Raw genomic sequence first — 24,682 nt, forward strand, 5'->3', positions numbered from 1 at the left:
TTAAAGTACTTAGTGAGATTTTAGTTTATTATTCTGTTAAAAGAAAATCAAAAAAGAAAAATCACAGGATACAATGATTAAAACAGTCAGTAATACATTGGAATGGTTTGTTTAATTAAAGGAAAATCTGAGAAATAGCAGAAGCGCTGTAGGGGTAAAATGTCTTACACTGCTACATTGCAAAAACAAAACCTTTTCTGCTCAATGACAATTTCCATTACTACAAAAAAGCAAGATATCTGTTGAACGATTTTATAGGAAAAACAAACATTTCAACAAACCATTTTATCATGAGAAAACTTAAAAAACCAGCAAAAAAGGCTGTCTATTGCAGCTGGTTCACTTCTTTCCTCCATTACTCTGTGCTTTTGCCTTCTCCTTTTCCAGATGTTTCTAGTAAGAAAAAATAAAATTGTTTTACAATCATTTCACAATAACAAGGTCACATGCAATATGCCGCTCTCTATTAATGTTACACGTAAAAGTGTGTGGGTGGATTGAAAATCACCTTAAGTTTATCGTAGTGTGATTGACTACAGCAGTGAACCCTCTTAGCAGTGTCCTCATTAGAGTAAAACAGGAAGCAGACTCTACAGTAGTATCCCATCTTTACAAACTCCACACCTGAAACATTCACATGTAAAGCAGGATTCATCAGTGAGGCACTACCAGGGGTGTCAGGGACCCTTATATATGATGAATCGTAGTGAGGGGCTGCTTTCCTTAAACAAAATTTTATTTTGTATAAAAAAATTGTAACTGTGATATAAAGACGTAAATTGTTTGGAAACTTACATTTTTGGTTACACAGAAGACAATTTTTGCAATTTTTTTGGGACCCCTTAGAACCTCAGACCCCAGTTTAAAAACCCATGCACTAGGCAATGTGTTAAAAGTTTTTCCTTCCTTTCAGCTGCATTTAAAGACCATCTTAATGCATACTGCAAGTACAACTGGAAAGTGCAACTCCGGCAATCACAGGTTCGCTGGGATACAAAATTCTCTAAATTGTTTAAAAGGTACCCAGGTGTCAGGGTGTGAGACCCATGTCTGACTATGCAAAATTATTTTTTAGCAAAATCTAGACCAACTTACCCACTGGGACGTTAGGGTCATGTGGCCCAAGAGTAGCAAGGCTAATTTCAGGCTTTTTTTCAGGTGGTGCAGATTTTTCCTCTGTTTCCAAACTCTTCTCTGACATAGCAACAGGTGGCGTAACAACAGGCTCTTTATCTTTAGCCTCCTGTTGGAGTAAAAGCACTGAATAAACCTAATGTTTTGTTTTTATAATTACAAGCAATTAATTGAGAAAAAAATACCCTTAAAAAAGAGGCTGTTTACACTTGGCATTAACATGTGTTTTCGTCGATCGGATCACAAGTGGACGAGAGAGACATATTACGTTTACACCTGGTATTTAAATCCGTCTCTTTTGTCCACTTTCGACAGCTTCTGTGCTGAATAGTATGAGGGGGTGGTCTGTGAGACGGTGGGCGAGTCTCTCTGCCTGTCATTCAAACCCGAGCGGGAGTAATTATGAGTTTATATGGACGCGATCTAATATAATGTCAGTGTCCACTGCTTGTAAACATACTGCACAATGTTTTGTACATGAGTATGTAAGAGCTTTCTTTGAATTTTCACCGCAATTGATGAAACAGGATCGCGCAACCCTCACCCGCCTCCAAAACGAAACCACGGAGATCAGCCGCTTAGTTTTATCAATGAAAGGCTAAAAATAGCGCTGTTCACCGAATGTTCACGCCAGAAGTCAAAAAAGACGTAAAACTTGTGTTTAATACCTCAGATTAGATAAATGGGCGGAGAAGGCGGTCGCGTGTGGCTGTTCGAACGCATTCAACCACATGCGCGTTCCGCAACTCCAAAGCGATCCGATCGAAAGTGGTTTCGACCACCTCTGGATGTGGTTGAAAGTGGTCGAAAGTGGACGAGCTCAAAACGTTTTGAACACCGTTTACACCTGGCATTAACGTCGTCCACTTGTGATCCGATCGACGAAAACACATGTTAATGCCAAGTGTAAACAGCCTCATAAAGAAGTGAACATAATTCACGCCATTAACACGAAAAACTTTGCACTTACAGGTTCAGTCTCCATTTTCTGGACCTCAGGTGTCTCTTTGCTTTGCTCTTCCTCATCCTCCTTAATAACCTCGGGAACAGTTTCCGGTAAAACATTAGGACTTTCCTTCTCTTCCTTGTTGTCCACCTCCTCGTGTTTATCAGTGGTAGGCTTCTCCACTTTACTCTTTTTAGGAGAAGGTTCTTCCTCTTTCTTGGTGTTACTTTTGCCAGAGCTGTTGCTTTGGGTCTCGGTCTCATCAGAGCGTTCCCTTTTGGATGGCCGTTTATCCTCTGATTCTGGGCTTGGGGGTCTGTGTCTGTAGGAGTGAAGATTTATGTTATAATAGGAAACCTGACTAATAAGGACAAGCAAGCAAGAGGGACAATCTGATCGTTAAACTGACCCATGTTTGAGTTGTTTATATTTCCTGCTGATATAGACGGCAAGTCGTTTGCCTTCAAATTTAGCTGGACTTTCCTTGTAGGTTTCTACCATTTTCTCAGCATCTTCCCCTTTTTCCATCTCAATGAAGCACTGAGGAAACATTATAAACATTTATTTGGCTTCATGCATCCCCATTTTTATCCCAAGCGACTTACAGTGCATTCAAGCTTTATATATAAATTTAAGATCCATTACTCATTGCGTAACCGATTCAGAAAGTATCTTTTGACTTGTCCAAACGGCTCAGCGATTTTTAAAAGTGATGCATCGGATGATTTGAAGGTTGGAAGATTACCGATATAGACGACTCTCCCGCTCTGCAAATGTCACACAAACATGTGTTACATGTCTTGTACCTTTTAGATGAATGAGCACAGGGTTTAAAGTCGAGTATCGAAGCATACCTGGATGGTTGGATAGGTGTGTGAATGGTAAACCTTAACCGGTTTCCCACACACAGAGGGTATAACATTTCCACTGTAAAAATTAGACATTGCTTTTGCCTCTTGTTCATTGGAGAGCTCAAGAAAAGCCTTTAACAGAAAACAAATCACAAGACAGAAAGATTATGTCTTATTCATAGACAATGAATGTCATACTAGTTTAGATCAACATAAAATTGAGTAAACAATGACTGAATTTCTTTTTGTAATGATCCCTAAATACTCGGTCAATGTCAGACTGCTGGTACCTCTGAATAAAACACAATTATGAATATTAAAAGGTACAATATTGCAGTGCATAATATGGATCATGGTATTAAACGTTTGTCACCATCTATTGATTTTCTAGCACAACATTTTGGCACAATTTTCTAAGGCACAGAAGCACAGAATATGATACTGTGGTTTTCGTTGATAAATGTGACACTGCTATGACCAAGCAATGAAGTCTGTATTTATAGCTACAGTAAAGCTGTTGTGAGCATCAAACAGAACATCCAAGATCTCGTACCTCAGGCCTCACATCCAAGACCAGGTGACGCACAACTTTCCCAAACGGCTTTGCTAGAGAAAGAATTTCATCCAGATAACCATAGCCACGCTTAAAGCCAACAACATTGACAACTCTCAGTCCCTACAATCAGAAAATGACCATTAAAGTTGGTTACTTGCAAAAATGTACATTAAAGGAACACGCACAGATTTTCGGAATTTAGCTTATTCACTGTATCCCCCAGAGGTAGATAAGTCCATACATACCCTTCTCATCTCCGTGCGTGCTGTAACTCTGTCAGACGAAGCCCCCGCTAGCTTAGCTTAGCACAAAGACTGGAAGTGAATGGCTTTAGCTAGCAAACTGCTCCCAATAAGTGACAAAATAACGGGTCATGAGAGACACAGCTATCTTAAAAGATAGCTCTGTCTCATATGACCTTGTTATTTGTACACAGTGTGACCACACAAATCACAACACATAAATAGAAAAACGTTCAGGCCATTTTGTCACTCATTGGGAGCAATACGCTAGCTGGAGCCATTCACCTCCAGTCCCCGTGCCAAGCCAAGCCAGCGGGGGCTGCGCCAGACAGAGCCACAGCACACACGGAGATGAGAAAGGCATGCATGGACCCGTCCAACTCTGGGGGACACGGTGAACAAGCTAAACTCCCAAAATCCGGGCATGTTTCTTTTAAAAGAAATGCAGCATGTTAACAATTAGCGATGTCCCGATCCCACTTTTTCATTTCCTATCCGATTCTGATACCAGAATTCCGTATATCAACCGTTACTATTATAATTAAATGTGTATAGTGCTTTCTGCTACATCTAGTGTATGTTTAAATGTAAAAATCAATAATTTAAAATGATTTACAAGTTACAGGAAATATTAGTAATTATTAATCATGACAGTGTATTGAAGAACATATACCGTAATGGGTATGTTTGATCAATTAAGTATACTAAATATTTTTCTTAATTGCGTAAAACTGTCATACTAAAAAAGCTGTAGTGTGCAGATGGTTATTTTGGGAATTATGTGCTTGACCGGACTTTTTATGCACATCCCGGGTGCAGAAATGATGCGCAATGGAAAGTTTATAACTGTTAAAACACAAGGAGAATAGATGCATTGTGTGCTCAGGACATAGTGAATTGCATCCTTCCAACGGCTTACTGAGACTTTATAAAATCAGATCTTTAAAATGGCCCACAGTTATCTTGTGTGTGCGTGTGTGAATGACGCATTTCATCCGTCCGCTTCACCAGTGTATTATTAACTCAGTTTGCGGGTAAGTTACAGTGTATCTGTGAAATATCTTTATATGTGCGTTTGTTTCTTCCATGAAGCTATTGAGTGTATTTTGAATATAGTGCATAAAACGTTTATGGTGCTTTTATAATACGTTGTCCTTTTAATAGCTTCTCAGTAACAACCACATTAACGCACATATCGGAATTGGATCGGTCGTGTTGCCTGTCCCCGATCCGATGTCCGATCCAGCAAAACGCCCGGATCGGCCCCCATACCGGTCCAGGATATCGGATCGGGACATCCCTATTAACAATAGGTGTAAGTTACATTTTTCACACTGCTAAAGAAACCGGATGTTATAACAACATTTATAAAAAATAAAAAAAACTCACCCCTTTATCCTTTGAGCTTCCTACAAAATATAAGAGGAAAACAGGTAAATGGACTGCCTCAAACTATGCAGATTTAATAAAAACATTTTGGCACAATTTTCTAAGGCAGGTTTTATTACAGAAGCACAGAATATGATATTGTGGTTTTCGTTGATAAATGCAACCCAGTTTGTCAAAACCCTATTTAAAATAATTCTGTGTCATGTAAACAACATTCTGTGAAAATATAATATTGATATCTTTAATAATGACAATATTAATATTTGTAGACGGTAGGCTATATAGATATTTTAGCAGCGTTAAAAAAACTGACGTCATCCCGTCCACGAATTAGTGCGTGTCGAGAGGTTAAGGATAAATAAATGATAGAATTTTAATTTTTGGGTGAACTATCCCTTTTAGCACAAAAACAACTAAAACAAAGCAACTCATTTAAAGGGCTCATTGTTCTGGTCAGTAAAGCTGTTGAAGTACCTGAAGGGTTTTTAGCTTTTGACTTTGAGTCGTGTCTCTCGGCATCCTCCTCCTCAGCCAACTCATCAAGAGTAACAAACTCATCCAGGTTCTCAGGAAAGTCAATTTCACCTTGAGCCTCCTAAAAGCAGACAAATACAGTCAACACATATAGTTTTTTATCAATCAGTGAACATGCATTTTATCCATCATAACTTTTAACAAAAAAAAAATATATATATATATATATATATATATATATATACATTTTTGGGAAAACGCTTTAAATTACACAGATGCTGTTTTTCACCTTACAACGAAATAGGCTGTCCAGCTCAGGAATTGACACAAAAAAGCAAAATAGTTCATAACACTACAATATACTCCTTATCTTCTGAGGCCATGTAGTAGCTTCATGTGCCAATAAAAGAGAGAAAACTCAGTAGGTATTCTTGTAAAGAGAGAATTCCTTCTTGCACGTACCTGCACTTAATGCGCGCGTCTTGGTCTCCTTCTACCACTAAATCCAGCGTGCCGCGTCATGAGCAGCTGCGCTTCTCTCTGTCTCACGTGCACGCGCTCTCGCGTCTGTCCGCAGTCTAAACATAAACTAGTAGTAATCCTTATTTGTTCAGTTTAATGCGTTTCATGCGAGCTGATGCAAACTTTACTTTTTGTTTAAAATATGACCCGCTGCATATTAGCGCCTCTCTCTCACTCTCGCGTACGTGCAGAAAGCTGCGGTCTGTCTGAAGTCAGATCACTAGATATTAATCCTGTTTATGATATGCATTTCAATACGTTGTAGCAACACGTCCCTCGTGTTTAATATATGATTGTGTTTAAAATATGATCGCGTTCCGCTGGTCCGATGCGTTTAAAAAGGCACCTCATGAGAGCACCACTGCTTGACACGTGTAGTCTTCTGCAACAGCACTAAATAAATGCATTGAATAGTTTGTATGTGCGCGCACGTGTGTGTGCGTGCGCAGATGCATGTTTTTACAGTTATTAAGTAATCATGATAGGGTTTTAATGACGCGCTCGCTTTAATGGCATCAGTTTTAAGAAGGTTGCGGTCATGACGGTGTTACGGTCTTGTTTTTTTTGTCCCCCCATCAAGTGACTTGTTATAATGAGTAAAAATTAATAAAAAGAGTAAACTACTGCCACGCCCCCGATAATATCGTGTATTGCCGATCTCACAGGCTGACGATAGGACGATCTGAAAATAGGGCATATCGCCCAACACTATTCTGAAGCAGTCGAAAACACATTCAACAAATTCAATCATTGGTGTAAACGTAAGCCAATCACATAACGTTTGGTTATGACGTGTGTTAGGCGCCAACTCAGCCGCATCAACCTTCTGCTGTAAACTAGGGCTGTCACTTTAAAAAAAATCAAATTCGAACGGATTTCGAATATCATGCAATGTATCCGAATATATTCGAATATCCAGCTCAACTTTATGGTAATGAGATATGACCCAGTTCGTCGGCAACCAATCGGAAGGCGGAAATGTTCGGCGGCAACCAATCGGAAGGATGCATTCGATTTTGAGCGTCAGAGCGTCCACTACACCTTTTCTTTAGCATCATTGGCAGGGCAGCTAGAGCTTTTATTGATGCTCTCGCCAGTGGCGGTGTGAATGCACAGTCAGCCTCGTTCCTATTACGAAGTGTTACTGTAAAAAATGCGCTACACATGGCATTTAAAAAACCGGATGGTTTATTTATAGTTCGAATACGGATATTTCACGTCATGTTCGAATGCATATTCGAATATCGAATAAAAGGTGACAGCCCTAGTGTAAACACATGTATGATGCGAAAACAAATTAAAACAAATCCACAACAGAGCAAATCGCATCCTGTGTCTCCATGCCCGCTGCCGTTTTGGATTTCCCTGACCTAAATTACAATCTTAAATTCGGATCTTAAATTCAGCGCCTCTGTTCGTTAATTGGCTGGCTGTTGCGGAGCCGGAGGAAACTGGGAGAAAGTTTGCCATTCCAGACTGAGTACAGAAGCAAACTGAAATTGAGCGGAAGTACGAAGTCTGATGTAGTTAGTCTAACTCGTCCACAGACCACACCCTCAAAGTAATCAGGACAGAAGCGATCAAAAGTGGACAAAAGAGACTGATCAAAATACCAGGTGGATGTGTCTCTCTCTTCCACTTGTGATCCGATCGACCAAAACGTATGTTAATAATCCCAGGTATAACAGCCCTAATGAGTTCTTACCTGCTGTGTATCGTCCTCTTCAGGAACTTCATCCTCTGGTTGTTCACCATTTTCTTCCTCTGGTTGTTGTTTAGGAAGCTCATCCGTGTTCTCCCCCTGCTCAGTCTCAGATACCGCAGGCTCCTCCATCTGTGCCTCTTCCTGTTTCTCCTCAGTCTCTTCTTGGTCCTCCACAGCGTCTGCATCATCTGTGCCATCATTGGCTTGTTGTTCCTCAGGGTCTTCATGCTCTATATTTGTCTCAGGATCTGGTTGTGTACTGCTTTCTTCTGGCTCACAGGATTGGATCTCCTCCTCTGCAGAGGGCTCTTCAACAAAATCCTCTTCATCTCCATCCCGTGCTTCCATAACATCAGCTTCTTCGTCTCCAGATTCCTCTTTCTTGGCTTCATTTTCATCCTCCTGCTTAGATACCTCTACCTTCTTATCCGAACTCTCTTTAGCTTTGGAGCTAGAGGATCTCTGACTTTTCGATGAAGATTTGTCACTAGTTCTGCTGGTGCTGTCGCTACTCCTTCGTGTGGTTTCCACCCTTCCTTGACCCTTGCCTGGTGGGACCCTGGAACATAAATACACCACATTGGGTTTCTTTTCTTTTTATAAATATTAATGTCTTATCTGGAAATGGGTTGAAGACTTACGTTAGAGTCTTGTATTTTGCGCAGATGTTCAGCCTGACAGAGCTTTTACCGATTGTCAAAGGATGGAGAGTGTAGTACTTCACCAACATTTCAGCATCTTCTGCATTGCTCATTTCAACAAATGCCTGTTAAAAAATTATTCATTTGATCAGGAAAAGTTTTAATGGAGATGTTCTGGAAAGATGTGCTGTATTTACACCCTACCTCATCATTTAGGAAAAGATGCTTTTCGACAATACCAAATCTACGAGATATAGTCAGAAGCTCCATTTTCTGGTCAGCCCCTCGTGGTAAATTGGAGAAAAACACCACTTTGCTATCCCCAACTCCCATCGCTTGTCTAGTTCGTTTGTCTGGTCTTCGTGCTTTCTGCATTCATAAAAAACAGTAAAGGTTTGTGAGTAAAGTCGTAATACAGGATTGCAGGCCCTACTTGTATTTATACAATCTAACTTAAGTAATTTCATGTTATCTTACCTCAATCACCAACAATTCCTTTGACAAATAAATTTTTATCTCTTTCCCATGCAATATAGCAGGTTTACGATGGTAATAATTAGCCATGGCCAAAGCTTCTTCATGTGTCTCGAGCTCCAAGAAAGCCTTAAAAAAGAAAAATGTAAAAATTGATTATGGAACATATTAACATGAAATCATATTCAAACCCTAAATACAGACTTTAACAATTGTGTATACATGTACCGGCTTATTACCTTGTTGTTTAGTACAAGATGTTCTCGGATGGCGCCAAACGGTTTTGCCAAAGCAAACAGGGTGTTTGATGACATTGGTTTTCTATCATATTTGGCCACAACCACTCTACTTCTTATCTAAAAAAAAAAAAGTCAAAATATTTGTTAAGTACAATGTATTGTTTATCCAACGTGTAAGGTAGCCAAACATTTCAAAACATACAAAGTACACAAGGTGACCAGTATAATGGCTTTGAAGATTAATCAGCAGATTACGTTTAGTAGATAATTACCTTAGGTGCTGTTGCATATGATGTCACTTTACTTGTCATCCCCATACCGGAATCCGGCCCTAAAGACAGTGATTTACATTAACCAATGCTTTAATTTTCCAAACTATTACCTAAAGAACTGTAGGCCACAATGGACACCCATCGAAAAACAAAACCGCATTAGACTCCTCTACAGATTTTATAAAAACATATGTGTCAGAACATAGCAGCTGCTTTTCTCTCACTGTATCCTCATAAAGATTTATTACCCCAGTTGGAGCTCATCCCAGTTCTTTGTAGACCAACACCGACCGGTGCAGCTCCCAGCAATCCATCCGATCGATTTTTTGTGTTGAGTGATAGGGAAGTCGACCTGAGAGAAATTCATCATTAACGGTCTAACCTACACAAAAATTGTACAGACGCCAAGCAACTTTTCTATGTCTCACACTTAGGGGCGGATCACGTTTCGAATCTAAAACCTACTAATTTCCAAAGTGGGATTCTAAAATCTTCAAGTATTTTCAACTTGCTGTGGCGTGATGTGCCTGAAAAAAAGAGTGCCTTGCTATCTATAGAGGGTATGCACATGACTTCACCATCGGCGAGAGGCACTGCGATTACCCCCACTGAGTGGCAAAAGACAAAGCGGCAGCATTTGAATACAGCGTGACATCGACGAAAACACAATGAAAACGCGTCGAAATGGGAAAAAAAAGCTGTTGTGCGATAGACAGTACTAACAGATTAACAAAAACAGACTGCCAAAAAACACCGAAAGGAGAAGTAAATTGATCTTTCATTCCAATGTCCACAGACGGGTTGATAATCAAGCAGATGTTCTTTTTTTTCGTATTTTTCAAGAATTTGTATTTTATCCGTGTTTTTCTTTGGAAAACTTGCATTCCAAAGCATATTATCATCATTTTTACTCTATTACGTTTCATAAATATTACGTTTTTGTTTTACATTTAATATTTAAGTACATTAACGCACTTTTACTCAAGTACACAATTTAAATGTAATTGGGTATTAAATAAATATTACTACGCAATATTAAAGAATACACAGTATGATTCTATGCTTTAGAATGTAGTGAAGTACATTTTTTCCCCAATACAAACACCCTAATAAAGCACAAATGCTTGGAAAATATAACTAATGTAACTAAGTATTGTCCACCTCTGCTATCAAGTCTAACTAAATTCAATTTAAGCTAATAATAGTCAGTTTTACTGCCATTTTCGCAGCAGCCGCTACGAAAACCAGCCATTTTGTTGCATGTTTTGCCACTCAACCGGGCGAGCTCTTGGTGGTCATGTGGAAAAGTAACGTCAATGCATACCCTCTGTTTGAGGGCGCTTGCTGTACGTCTACATTCAAAATAACGTAATTGCACGCGCAAAAGATGCGAAATGTGAACCGCCCATTAATAACGCAGGATTTAGTACTTATGACATACATGCGACTGGAGGGCATGTGGGGATCCCAATCCGGATACCTACGAAACAACAGGAAACAAGAGTTTTTAACTTTCATCTTTCTATTAATAACATTAACAACATTAATCGTACTGACATCTTGTAAGAGGGAGCTGGAACAATATCGCAAACACATTTTTGTAGATACAAATATAATCTTTCATCGTTAACATCAAAATCAGATATACCGACATACATTTTTGCACCAATATTGCACACCCCCATGTTACATAGAGAAGTATTACAGTGTCTCGAATAGTTTTGTGCTAGATTAAATTTAGTGTCATTATTTTCAATACATTTTTGCTTTACAATAACTATTTCATAATAAAATGGCATTAAGGTGGTAAACACCTTTTAAAGCATTTTGTTTATGATTAATAACTTAATAAAACCATTGTGAAATTACTCGTAAACTTCTACTTTATTCATTAATAATGAATAGAAGTGAGCATGTAATAATTCACAAACAAATATGTTTATTTACCACAGTTTTCAAGTAAAATGTGACAACCAACAGCTGTGTAATATATCAAACCTATCACAGTGGGTTTTAACCATCATGACGGAGATAATCGTGTGGTTCTCAAACTGGGGGTTGTGACATTTTAATTAAACCCCAGAAAAGTTAGGCTACTAACCACCGGCACTACATTGTATAATTGAATGTTTTGTTTAATTTAACTAATGAGTTTTGTAATGTTTTATGTCATAAATTTTCTTTGGGACGGGCCATTAAGGGAAGCACCATAGACGGGGGGCACATGTCGGAAAAGTTTGAGAACCACTTCTCTAAATAAAAATACCTTCACTCGTCTTTTGAACGTCATACAAAACTATTAAATGATGTGTAATATTTGTGTTAACATATAAGGTGCTTTCAAGTCTCATTTGAAGCTTGATAACCTTTACTTACATTTGCAGGAGGAGTCTGCGGTTTTCAGAATGACGAATCCCGGTTGTGTGTTGAGTCCATTCCTTTACAAACACAGGAAATGATAAAATAAATATCCAGAATACTAAAACAATATGGCCCGTATCCAACATTAAAACAATGAGAAGTGTTATAACTAAAGTAGAAGGAAAGTCAATATGTTCAGAAAAGAATCTGGAATGTGTGTTATTTACATAACCCTTATTTAAAGCCAAATATAATGACCAAGCAATAACATCTAACAACAGTGTGTAAGTATTAGTAGTCACCCAATGTGTTCTTCAATGAGAATAGTAAGCAACAGTAAGATGTGGCAATTCAAATTCAACATGATTTTTAAAAGTGGTCTTCTCCATCATGTGTAGTACCTGGTCAGGTAAAGGATGTGTGTGAGTGTGTGTGTGTGTAAAAGGACAGCGCCTTAAATTACTCACCATGGAATTGTGTACATCAAAATCACAAAGGGCACACACATGAGGAAACATGAGAGGCATGACTCCCAAGAAATCCTGTACTTTGCCATTAGACGGGGTGCCCGCTCTTCTTTGCATGAACATGTCGTCGGATGATGATGATGTAGACATGCCAAGGCCGCGGTAGGAATCACGGGAAAGATCAGAATATTGCCGGTCTCTACTGCCACCGCTGCCATAATCTAACATGTCGAATCCTCGACTAGACGTGTCTTGTGTGGAACTGTAACCGATGTCGCCCTGCGATCGGTTTTGAGACTGCCCGCCGGAGCGGTCCATTCTTCCGCCCTGGGTATCACCCCAATCTTCTCTGTCGTTTCTGTATGAAGTCTCTGAAGAACGGGTCGACAAATCCCCACCCATGCGGCGACCGGCTTCCATTTTGCGGTTCTTAAGCTCCATGATAAGACGGGGTAAGGTCTCCACACTGATGTTCTCCTCTGGGACCTGTGCCAGCGCATCTAAATCAGTTGGTGAGAGGCCTAGGCTGGCAAAGAGTTTCATGGTATTGCTAAGGTGACTGCCTGCTCGGCGGGGCAGTTGGGAGTCATGGTCTTTTCCCTCCCCTCCGAGCAAACTGGACATGCCGCTGCGGGACTGGGAAGAAGACCCGTAAGGATCTGAGTGTTTTTCACCCATACTAAAGTTCAAAGTCTCAGCAGCAGCCAAAAGCCCACGGCCAATGGCGAAGCCTTTCTGTGTACCATCGCTGCTCAGTTTTTGGGACATGGCCTTAAAATGATAAAACTTTAGATGAGCGGGATATAAGAAGAACAAAGCAAATCAAGTCCGGGGAAGGACGATCCGTCAATACAAGTCTGGATCTCAAAGACACTTGAGTGCAGAGAAAAGTGCGCTCCTCCTGAATGAAACGGGTCTGCAGAAACACAACGGAGCAATGATTTCTAGCATGCTCAAGGAAATGGTTAGCAGTGGCACAGGAAAGCAAGACATAAGCTCCATAACTGATACAATTCAAGTAATAAAGGTCAAAATTACAGGGTTACAAATGGAAAGTTTGGTATAGCGACCAATTACACCATTAAATGAAGATTTACAAGTTCCACAAGGATTAATAAGCACCATTTAAAAGGAAAGTGCAATAGGAAAGAAATTTGAATCAAATTTAAATCCTTAAATGTGGGAAAGACATGGAATGTAATGCAATTTCTTGGCAAGGAAGAAACCAAAGATATTGGTACTAATGTTTCTAAAATATCAAGCTGTATAATTTAACTACAAATGTGATGGCCAGGAATGAAAACATATTTAATGATGAATAGACACAACTTATCCTTTATGGACCCAATTTAACTCTTGAGAAAACATGATGTTAAGATCAAGGTGGATTACAAGTAAAACAACGGACGTTTGGAAGAGTGAATATTTTCTAAACAGAACAAACCTGGCAAAAAAGTGCATCTTGATTCAAAGAAGTCAAACTTTACTCAGTTAATTAACCACAATTGATAATGGTGGTGGTTATTCTGAATAAGACTTCAAAAAGCAGATGGTATAGTCTGAAAAATACTTGAAAATGATGCTTTGTTGCAAGTCCTGCTTTGGATCATCAAACAACCCAAGTTACTGTGTAGGCACAGTAGTAAAGAAGTGTTTAATTGTTAAAAATGTAAATTGCAGATTAGGATCATGAAGTGTCAATTTGTTAAAAATGCACATTGAAGATAAGGATCAATAACTATGCAGTACTTTTAATTTTAAAAAATTCACATTTCACACCAGGACTTAATAAAATCCATGTAAAGTGATATTAAATGTGTTCTAGGTTCATCATACCACAGAAAAATGTGTTAACCAGCCAGCCAAATTTAAATGATGAAAAACAAAATAAGCAGGATCCTTTCCTCTCAAACGCTGGGGACATGTCTGCTGTCGGGTGCTTAAACCACACCGGTGCTACCAGATTTTTGGTTTCTGAGATACTCGTAACTTTAATAAACTTCCACAATCTATTAGATTGCCTCTTAAGGGCTCGTTATAGTTGTGCGTAGGTCCGACGGCGTAGGTTCCACGTCGGTTTTCATTTATACTTTTGCGTCGTCGTGCAAACACACGGCGCAGACCGCTGGTAGGCAGTAACCACGCGTGTAACCACAGTAGCAGCGTGACCGTCAAAGAAGAAGCAGCTTGGCAAGTTAACCCACAAACGAAGAAGAAAAAGCAATTTGTTGTGTATGATTTGAGAAGACCAGCAATGATGGAATAAACAGCGACTTTTATTGCAGTTTGAGTTAAATCACTCCTCAACTTGGCTCATCTTTGTTTTCACCATCGCAAATGGAAATACCTATGACGCAATTTTTTTTAGAAATACCTATGACGAGAGGGGTTCTGGTGGACCAATCACAGCGCTTGGGGTCCGCGTAGAACTGACGCGCTGTTAAAAATTTTGCAAGGTTCACTTTAGGCTATGGCGTAGAGCTTACGCACGACTATAAATCAGGCGTTAGGCTGTTTTTATTCATATTTGTGTGTCTTTGTCTGCGTTGACGTGCAGGCAGCATTCACACGTGTAACCCACAGTAGCAGTGCAACAGCCAAAGATAAAGCAGCTTGGCCAGTAAACCCACTAAGGGGGCGATCACACCAAACACGTTTATGGCAGATGCAGGCACCTTTTTTGAACGATTTTCTATGGATTTATGTTATGCGTGTTGAACGCCTTGCATTTTTGTCGCCTGCCACAGCTCGCGTATTTGAAGGAGGGCTGAGAGCCGAAAAGCACTGAACGTCATCCGCATTCTTCCATTGTCCAATCCAATGAGGGGAGAGGCGGGCCTTCTGTTGTGGTGACGGACTTGGCCCATCTTTGTTCTTGCCGTCACAAGCAGAATTGCCTGTAAAGAAACGGGGGTCTAGTGGCCCAATCACAGAGTTTGTGTTCCGGGTAGAACGAACCAATTGAATGTAACATTTTTTAAGTTTATGGAACCTACATTCGACTATAAAATAGTAATAAAACAAATCACATTTTTTTTAATGCACATGCTCGGAAAGTTTATGAATATTCGCATCAGCTCCTTCAGTGAAACCGAGTATCTCAGAAACCAAAAATCTCATAGCAATTAATTTAGAATTAATTATCTGAATTGACTTTACACGGACTTGCAATACATTTAACGACCTGTAATGCATATAAAACTACCAACACTGATACAAGAATGACACTAAACTATTTAACGTTAACGTTAGTTCGACTGCTCGTGATAGAAAGCCAAACAAGATAGGCGGCCTTCAAAGAAAATACAATCCCACAACCGACTGCGTTGACCAAAGAACATCTCACAGGATTGTTGGTATTTACATGCGTTTTAAAACAGCATCAATTACATAATTATGAAAATCAGTTTTAGATATTATTTTAAAATGCATGCAGAGACCTTTAAACAATGAAAGTGGCTGTCGAGGAATGCATCCCAGACTAAAAACGATGCGCATACAACGTTCATCGATTTCAAAGACAGCCAAATGGTGTGCATTATACTTTGTGTACTATAGACAAACATTTCCTAAACACAAAGGTTTAGGTTGAAAAGGTCGGCTATGCTAAGCACGAAATGCAAAGAGAAAACTGGAAGACGTTAAGCTAGAGTGAAAATGAAACAGGCACGAACAGGCCCAATCCTGCAGACATTAGGCAATAAACATTTGCCGCTGCAGAGGTTAAAGATTATTTGAAATTCACGATGTCTTCTGACTCTCGATTGAAGTGAGATTTTACTTACATTTTTGTTTTCTTCGCGCGTTTTGCTCTTCTGTGAAACAGAAAATTACGACTTGTTGGTTAAAAAGCAAACGTGCCAGACCAGCGCGAGGAGGACAAACACGTTCAGCTTTTTTCTTCTTACTTCCGGTATATATTTCAAAATAAAAGTTAGAAATGTATAAGCTTATGTAAATAATAATAATAATAATAACAACAATAAAAATAACAGCAATAATAATAATAATAATAATTGAATGAATACATTTACATTTATAGGTTTTAAGTCGTGTCTAGGTGTCAGAACACTTACTTATTATTTATAAATTATGTGCAAAATCTCAAAATAAACAAGAAATCTTGTGCTTTATCAGAATCAGAATTATTTCCTTATGTGTTTTATTACAAATATGCACAATGTAAGAAAATTCTCAACATAAATGACTGGAAATATTATTGGAAATATGTCTAACAGTAAATAAATACAGTAATGACCCGCCCTCTCAGGTACTCTGGATGAAGATGTCTTTCTGCCTGTTCTTTTATTAACTGTAATTTAAAGCATCTGATGTATTCTATGTGTATATTGCTATACATTTTTTTCTATTAATATACAGTTTTATTTTATTTAGTGTCTTTACTGTGTCTTCTAAAATGTTTATTTTTACATAAAGTTGCTTTGTGCAGGAATGTGAAATATGCTATAGAAATAAATCTGCATTTAAATGTTTAAATGTGCAGTGCCTGTAATACCCCATATAGATTCAAGATTTTATTTGTCACACAGTTACAGGAAAATAAATACAGTGAAATGTATAAAGAATATATTTATATGTCTGCATCCTATATATATATATATATATATATATATATATATATATATATATATATATATATATATATATATATATATATATATATATATATATATATATATATATATATATATATATATAGCCCCAGAAAAAATTAAGTAACCAGTCCATTGTCTTAATTTTCATTTCTAGATGTATTGTCCATTTCAGTCCAGTGTATGTTGAATTTGAACAAAAGCAAATGTCTGGAGTGACATAAAGTCACCCAACAGCAGGACCCATGAAAGATGTGACTAAAATCAGGGTTGTTGATTTTTTTTAAATCCTTAAATAGATGTAAAAACACTAGTACACTAGTCAACATTTGAAGTGGATCAAAACCTTTCCTACAAGTTTTCTTAAAACCAATACCAATACCCATTCTTGTCTTAGGACAACTTTGATGAACGTTTTGGTACACTTCAAATGTAGACTAGTATATATTGTTGTTGAGAAATGAATTCGAATTTTGTTTCACTGCATCTTTTTTTGTTAATTTGACCATGTTTTCCCCATTTCAATTAATAGTAAATAAATGGAAATAAAAACATAATTTTTATTAAGAATTTGGCAGAAATGTTGTTGACAGAATGAAACAAAAATTATAATTTTACCTAAACACATACCTATAATAAATAGTAAATCTAGAAAAACTGAAAGTGACCATTGAAATGGTCAATGTATGTATGTGTATATACTTTTACTGTGCCAATACATGCTGTGCCAATCAAACCTTTACTAAAGGTCTTAATGTTTGAAACTTTCTCTCTCTAAAACTGACCTTCACTTTGGACATTTTACTCTCCAACCTTATAAATTATTGACCTACATTGTCACATTGTTTGAAAACACAGTGACTTGTGAGCCCATGACACTCGTGTCAAGCTATTCAGATCAATGAGATGACTCATCCTGGAGGCTTTTACAGCTTTCTCCTATAGTTTATTCATTTCAATTATTTCATTTTCACAGATCCTTTAAACTAAATACAGCCTATAAAAACAGTTTTTTTAAAGTCATTACCTGGAGAACAAAGCTTAGAGTTTTATATTGAGAGTTCACTCTCAAGGTTTGCTAATTAACATTAGGATGAATAGAAATTTAGTGAGAAACTTTATGCCATTCATCTCCTTAAATTGAAAATCATGAGCTTTATCACAAGATCTGTGCAATTACTTTGTTATTATACAATATAAGCAGATATATTAGTTAATATTGAATTCATACAATAGAAAATATTTTTCAAAGTTTGTCTACAACTGTGTAGCTCATGAAATTTTAAACACAAATAACAAATAACAGCAATAGACTGCAGTCCTAAAAGGGGACATATCATAAAAATCTGACTTTTTCCATGTTTAAGTGCTATAATTGGGTCCTCAGTGCTTCTATCAACCTAGAAAATGTGATAAAGAACAACCTAGTAACTTGGTTTTAGTAAACCATTCTCTGAAAGCATGTGAAAAAATAGGTAATTGAAATTTGGCTCCTCTTGTGATGTAAGAAGGGGATAATACCGCCCCTTTATCTAACCACGGCACTCGGTCAACGGACACACCCATTTTTGCTCACACTTACAAAGTGGCAATTTTAACATGTTATAATAAATGATCTGTGGGGTATTTTGAGCTAAAACTTTACATACGTACTCTGGGGACACCAAAGATTTATTTTACATCTTTAAAAATTCTTGTGAAATGTCCCCTTTAATGTGACCATGTCTGTGAAGTCTCAAAATCAAATAAAGAGATGAGCATCAAATTTTGGTTTCATTCATTGACTTCACATTGATTTAAATTTTTGACATGACATTAGCCAGTCAATATTAAATATATCAAGGTTATATTTTCACAAAATGTTCATTATATAGGATGATTTATATAGTAAACAATAAATCACAAAAAATGACTTGAGCTGGATTTCCACAAGCAGGGTCACCAGTGATAAAAACACTGTCTTCTTGGCATTCAGGAACTAAGTAATGGTTTTACTGGGAGAACTGATGGAGTGAACAGCAGAGAGCAGTATAAGACTCTTTATCCAGCAGCGATCAGGAGACTGTAAGGTTGAGATGAGTCAGATTTTTGAATTACGTTATTCACTTATTTATTATTTAACAGCATCTCAGCATCTTTAATAAGTTATTTATATTTATAAAATGACATTCAGACTGTTTCAAACAGTTATTGGTCTATTTATCAGCGCAGTGCTTTGATCCAGGGCTGTAAGCATCAGGACACAGAATATGAAGTATGTAGAGTGAAAATACTTAAATAAAATAAACAAACATGAAATAGTACCAAAATAAAGAAATAGGCAGTTTGTAAATATTACACCATATTTATAATCATTCTCCCATGTTTTGTGACCATTATCAGGGTTATTATTTGTGACCCTGCCCGTGAAAACCCAACTTATTTACTATTTTCTACATAAAATCATCCTACATAAAGAATGTTTTGTGAAATTGATATCTTTAACATCGACTGACTAAGGTAATGACAAAGATTAAAATCATTGATTGAAATCCAACTTTGATGCTTCTCATCTCATCATTAGATTATCAGACTTTAGAGTGGATTTCACAGACAGGATCACATTTGTCTATTACAGGAACACTCTCAGAAAAAAAGGTACAAGAAGGTACAAAAATTGTCACTTGGCCGGTACCTTTTTTAAAAAGTACCTAAAAGGTGCATATTGGTACCTCAAAGGTACACATTGGTCCCTAAAAGGTGATACCTCAGAGGTGCATGTCTGTACCAAAATTAAGGACCTTTTTTAAAGGTACCGTCACAGTGACAACATATGTAAGTGTATGCACACACCAAGCATTTCCTAACTAGACTCTTAAACAACATCCTGATAGGCAAACCCATCCTGTAGGGTTGTAATGTAACCTATATAGGTTCTTTAAACCCAAAATGTAATTCATTGTTAGGTTAAATATGTACATTTTCTGGGTTAATTTAACCTAACAGCTAGGTTTGTCCCTGGGTTGAATGAATAGTATAGGCATTAAATAGCTGATTTTTGTAGCCCATCAGAAATATCCATAGGACTCCGGTGAGTTACTATGCCTTTTGGATTGAAACAATATACATTTTTAAATTTTGCTATCGAAATGCTGCATTTAAGTGCAACCTAGATGAAAATGGCGGCACACTGGCTTCACGTGGGCAAGACGATCATTGGTTCTTGTGAGTCGCCATATGCGTCGACAAAACATGCAGTCACAAAACACGCCACAAGCATTGCCATTGGCACTTTGTAAGCTGAAAGTAACTTGCACTTATATAGCACTTTTATTATTATTGCCCCCTTAGGTCTTGTTTTCCCTTATGTTTGTAAGTTGCTTTGGATACATCTAAATACCTAAATGTAAATGTAGATGCAGAACCAGGCCTCTGGTGACCATAGCAAGTTAGCAACCCATCGCAAATCTTCAAGATAAGGCAGTTTACAACCCGAAGGAATGTAAGGAGACTCACTCCCCCTTTACCTACAGTGCTTTAAGACAAACAAGGAAAGCATATACCATATTAGCCATATATATTCACTTGTATACTTGACGGGAATGTTGTTCTGTTTTATCTGTATGTGATCCAGACTTACTCATTTAAGATTAAGACCATGTTCGATATCGATGAGTTGCATTTTTGATTTCCTAAACAGCAATAAACATTATATTTTGGTAATATTTTGTTCTCATCCAATCGACTTGCATATTCAGAACAGGATGATTGAAGACAACCTGGGTCACTCACCTCTTGTGTGACATCCAAACAGTTTAAAGACCATTGTCTGGGAAATTTTCGATTATAGATACATCACTTTTGGTTATTTTAGTATTTTTAGTCTTTAGTTAATATTTTTTTTAATATTAAAGGTCACCTATTTCGTTGCTTAAAACAACATTATTTTGTGTATTTAGTATAATACAATGTGTTTGAATGGTTTATGGTTCAAAAAACACATTATTTTCCACACACCATATATTTTTGTATCTTCAGATTTCACTCTCTTCCTGAAACACACGGATTTGAAAAGCTCTGTGTCCCTGATTGGCCAGCTAATCTGTACGTTGTGATTAGCCTTAATACCTCTGACGTCAGCCGGAAATGTGACGCTCCTTACCATGTTTGAAAGATTTGGTTGCTAACAAGAGTTAACTTACAGGCTGTGAGTCCGAAGCGAGAGGAATTATGAAAATGTCGGTCTTGTCTACATCATCAATCCCAGGAAGTAAACTGTTGCCTACAATCCGTGTGTTTGTTGTAGTCCAAGAAAAGAGATTTATGTTGGGGTTCGTACCTTTTGCATATTGATGTACTAATACACACTTACACACTAAAGGAAATGTAAAAGCGTGAATCGGACCATAGGTGGCCTTTAAGTCTTCACCCGGACCCCTAAGTTTGTGCCGGAGTGCGGCCTTGTCTTTCATTTACCAAAAATCCTCTGCATCAAACCGGTTCTCTCTTATCTCAATTATTGATACAACTTTCAACCTAAATCAACTGACGCCTCATCAATCTGCATGAGGACATTATCTTTTAATAGGCAAGACATGCAGGCATCATTAATCCCTTCACAAGGTGCATTAGAATTACGTAACTGAAAATAGGCTGTTGGTCTGGTGAATTTCCAAAAACTATTTTAATAACTTCATGCTTTATTTTACTTTGCCTAAGCCTTCTTTCAATGCTAAACTGTGTGTGTGTGTGTGCGCGTGTGTGTGTATTGGGAAAGTATGTGTTTAGTCTAGTTAATAAAGTCTTGTTTATATCACATGTGACATTGTTTGTAGTTTATGCTCAAAATTTCTGATTCTATTAAGATATCAAATCATACCCCAAATCATTTATTTGATTCACATAAATATAACTGATCATTATCAATACCAAGTACTTCCCTTTTGGGCTAATATTTGCTTCTCTTTCATAGGAAATTGTGGAGAATGTTTGAAATAATATTTATAGTTTATAATCAATTGTACTTAAATGTGGAGCATGCAACAATGTTTTCGCATTGTTCGTGCCTAAAATCCCTTACATGGGTTTAAAGAACAGATGGATGGGCGGAAAAATGGTTTCATAAAATAAACACAGAGCAAGAAAAATGTAATAAAAATGATAAATAATTTAAATCTTCTTCCGAGCAATGAAGTTCTTCAGAAACAATTCAACAAAGTGTTTGGCAAGCCACGCAGACGCAGTGGCGCAGTAATACTGGTGTAATGCAGTCCCAAGTTTAGGTTTCATTTATGTCATTTTATTTTTTATAGTACAATTAAACACAACAAATGGTGATATATAGCAGAAACCACTATACAGTAGCTTTAAAAGTGGCTCAACCAATGAAAATACAGGACTGATACTTTAACCTTAAAGGATTAGTCAATATTCTTAAAAGAAAAATTCAGATAATTTACTCACCACCATGTCATCCAAAATGTTGATGTCTGTCTTTGTTCAGTCGAGAAGAAATTATGTTTTTTGAGGAAAACATTGCAGGATTTTTCTAGTTTTGATGGACTTTAATAGAGCCCAACACTTAATACTTAACTCAACACTTAACAGTTTTTTTCAACGGAGTTTTAAAGGACTATAAACAATCCCAAACGAGGCATAAGGGTCTTATCTAGCAAAACGATTGTCATTTTTGACAATAAAAATAACAAATATACACTTTTAAAGCAAAACTTCTCGTCATGTAGATCTGGTCGTGATGCGCCAGCTGACCCCACACAATACGTCATGACGTCAAGAGCTCACAGAGGACGAATGCGAAACTCCGCCCCAGTGTTTACAAGTGTGTTGAAAGAGGACCGTTCCTACGTTGTTGTATGTCAACTGATACTAATTAATGTCTTTGTGGCAGTTTATTGTTTAAAATATATATTATATATGTAACACGTGACCTCCTACGTCACTACGCATTTACGTTAGGTCGCGCTGGACCGGACCTAGACGAAAAGTTGTGGTTTAAAAGTGTATATTTGTTATTTTTCTTGTCAAAAATGACAATTGTTTCGCTAGATAAGACCCTTATGCCTCGTTTGGGATTGTTTATAGTTTTTTGAAACTCCGTTGAAAAAAAGTGTTAAGTGTTGAGTTAAGTATTAATTGTTGGTGTCTATTAAAGTCCATTAAAATGAGAAACATCCTCAAAAAACATAATTTCTTCTGGACTGAACAAAGAAAGACATCAACATTTTGGATGACATGGTGGTGAGTGAATTGTCTGGATTTTTCTTTTAAGAAAATGGAATATTCATTTAAGTCTTGTCTTTGGGGTCTAGAGTATCCAGCAGTGGTTTAGAAATAAGCAAAAGCAAGATATGAGGAAAATATGCGTGTGATAGACTTGCTTTGAAAGCATTTCAATCTAAGGTCAATGTTATAAACTTCTGAGAGGATAACAACACCCTATTAAGTTTCCATTGCATATGTGTCATTAAAGCTGTTTGAGTGTCTTGTCTAAAAGAAAAGCCCTCAGTTATCCAGCAAATGACCGAACCTGAAAGTAAACTTATATGAGGAGTTATTTAAGGGTCATTTAAGTCCTTATCAGAGTCCAGAACAAAGGGCACATGGCATGTGGTTTGTTTAAAACAAAGCTAATAGCATTAACTTGACATTCTCTTGTAAATCATTCTCATTGCACGGCTTCTCCATATACTTAAGACTCCATATAAAGCTTACGTCTACATTTCTCCCTACAATTAAAAGTTAAAGACAAAAATCCTCAAATATGATAAGATCCCTCAAGAACATTATTGTAAGCAAAATAACCTTGCAGATGATTTGCAATAAACAGACCTTAAAAGCAAAATGATAGTTTCACGTAAAACTACCGGCTTCTGTGTTTAAGCGCTGTTATGTTCGATTTTCCACTGGCCGGCTGGCTCCCCATTTGGTTTTGATTAACAGAAAGCACACAAAGCCCATTATCACACTTGACATCTGGGGTTGTGTAAATGAAGCATTTTGAGAATTTCACCCCAAAAAATCGTTCTCAAGGCCTGACGAGGGAGCACTTAACTCAGCACGTCGTTTGAAAATGCAATCAGATGAAAAGACCTTCCTCAACCCTGCAGATGCCTCTTTCAGTACCCAGGACATGAAGGCGGGACAATGGGTCACTCCGATTTCTTCCAATCCATTCAAATCTAGCACACAGCCAGCTGGAAACATTGACCTACCGTACCAAAAACATATATGGGTGCCGTAATGTTAAGGGCAAAGTTCGGTGAACGTGGCCCAGGAGGGCATATGGAGAGCTTATGGTCCATCAAAATGGTAAAGGCTTTGGCATTGCCAAATGTGAATGCTGAGCTGAAGGCTCTACTGGGAGAAGACCGGGGCAGTCTGCACCTCATTATTTAAGAGTTCACTGTCAGTCTGTTGTTTTTCAGAAGGAGAAAATGTATAATTAATTACCTGCTGGGTATCCTTCCCTGAAGATGCAAAATACTGCCACATATTGGAACGGTAAACATTTGTATAGTGAGATCATTCCATATTAAAGGTATGGCGGAGGATTTTCTTTTTCCGGGTGGATCATCAAAGACTATTGGTCCTCCTAGTTGTCAATCAGGAGTGTTGCACAATTGCATTTTTTTCTTTTCTAAAATTTTAGAAAATCCTCCGCTACACCTTTAATATTAAAAGAGCACCTATTAAGTTGTGTACTTGGTTTAATACGGAGCCCCTAAGAGGACATGGAGCAAAAATGAAATAAAGTTTAGTTTCGCATGCGCACGTGAAACTTTGGCGTGCGCACGTGA

At 37.6% G+C, this 24,682-nt stretch overlaps 1 protein-coding gene across 1 annotated transcript; it reads right to left on the minus strand.

Annotated features, from left to right (window-relative positions):
* Positions 1-93: 93 nt before the first annotated feature.
* On the minus strand, positions 94-16,209 carry matr3l1.2 (matrin 3-like 1.2). The gene is made up of 21 exons (XM_073854137.1): positions 16,059-16,209; positions 12,274-13,189; positions 11,822-11,883; positions 10,887-10,925; positions 9,694-9,797; positions 9,446-9,504; positions 9,174-9,290; positions 8,938-9,063; positions 8,665-8,829; positions 8,461-8,585; positions 7,820-8,378; positions 5,593-5,713; positions 5,119-5,138; positions 3,485-3,607; positions 2,935-3,063; positions 2,724-2,847; positions 2,490-2,619; positions 2,105-2,402; positions 1,096-1,243; positions 509-624; positions 94-393 (listed from the first exon to the last, which is right to left on the minus strand). The coding sequence occupies exons 2-21, from the start codon at positions 13,039-13,041 to the stop codon at positions 340-342; spliced, it is 3,387 nt and encodes a 1,128-aa protein (XP_073710238.1). The 5' UTR covers positions 13,042-13,189; positions 16,059-16,209; the 3' UTR covers positions 94-339.
* Positions 16,210-24,682: the final 8,473 nt, after the last annotated feature.

Source organism: Misgurnus anguillicaudatus, chromosome 16, assembly GCF_027580225.2.
Source record: "Misgurnus anguillicaudatus chromosome 16, ASM2758022v2, whole genome shotgun sequence".
In the NCBI taxonomy this organism is placed as follows: Eukaryota; Metazoa; Chordata; class Actinopteri; order Cypriniformes; family Cobitidae; genus Misgurnus; species Misgurnus anguillicaudatus.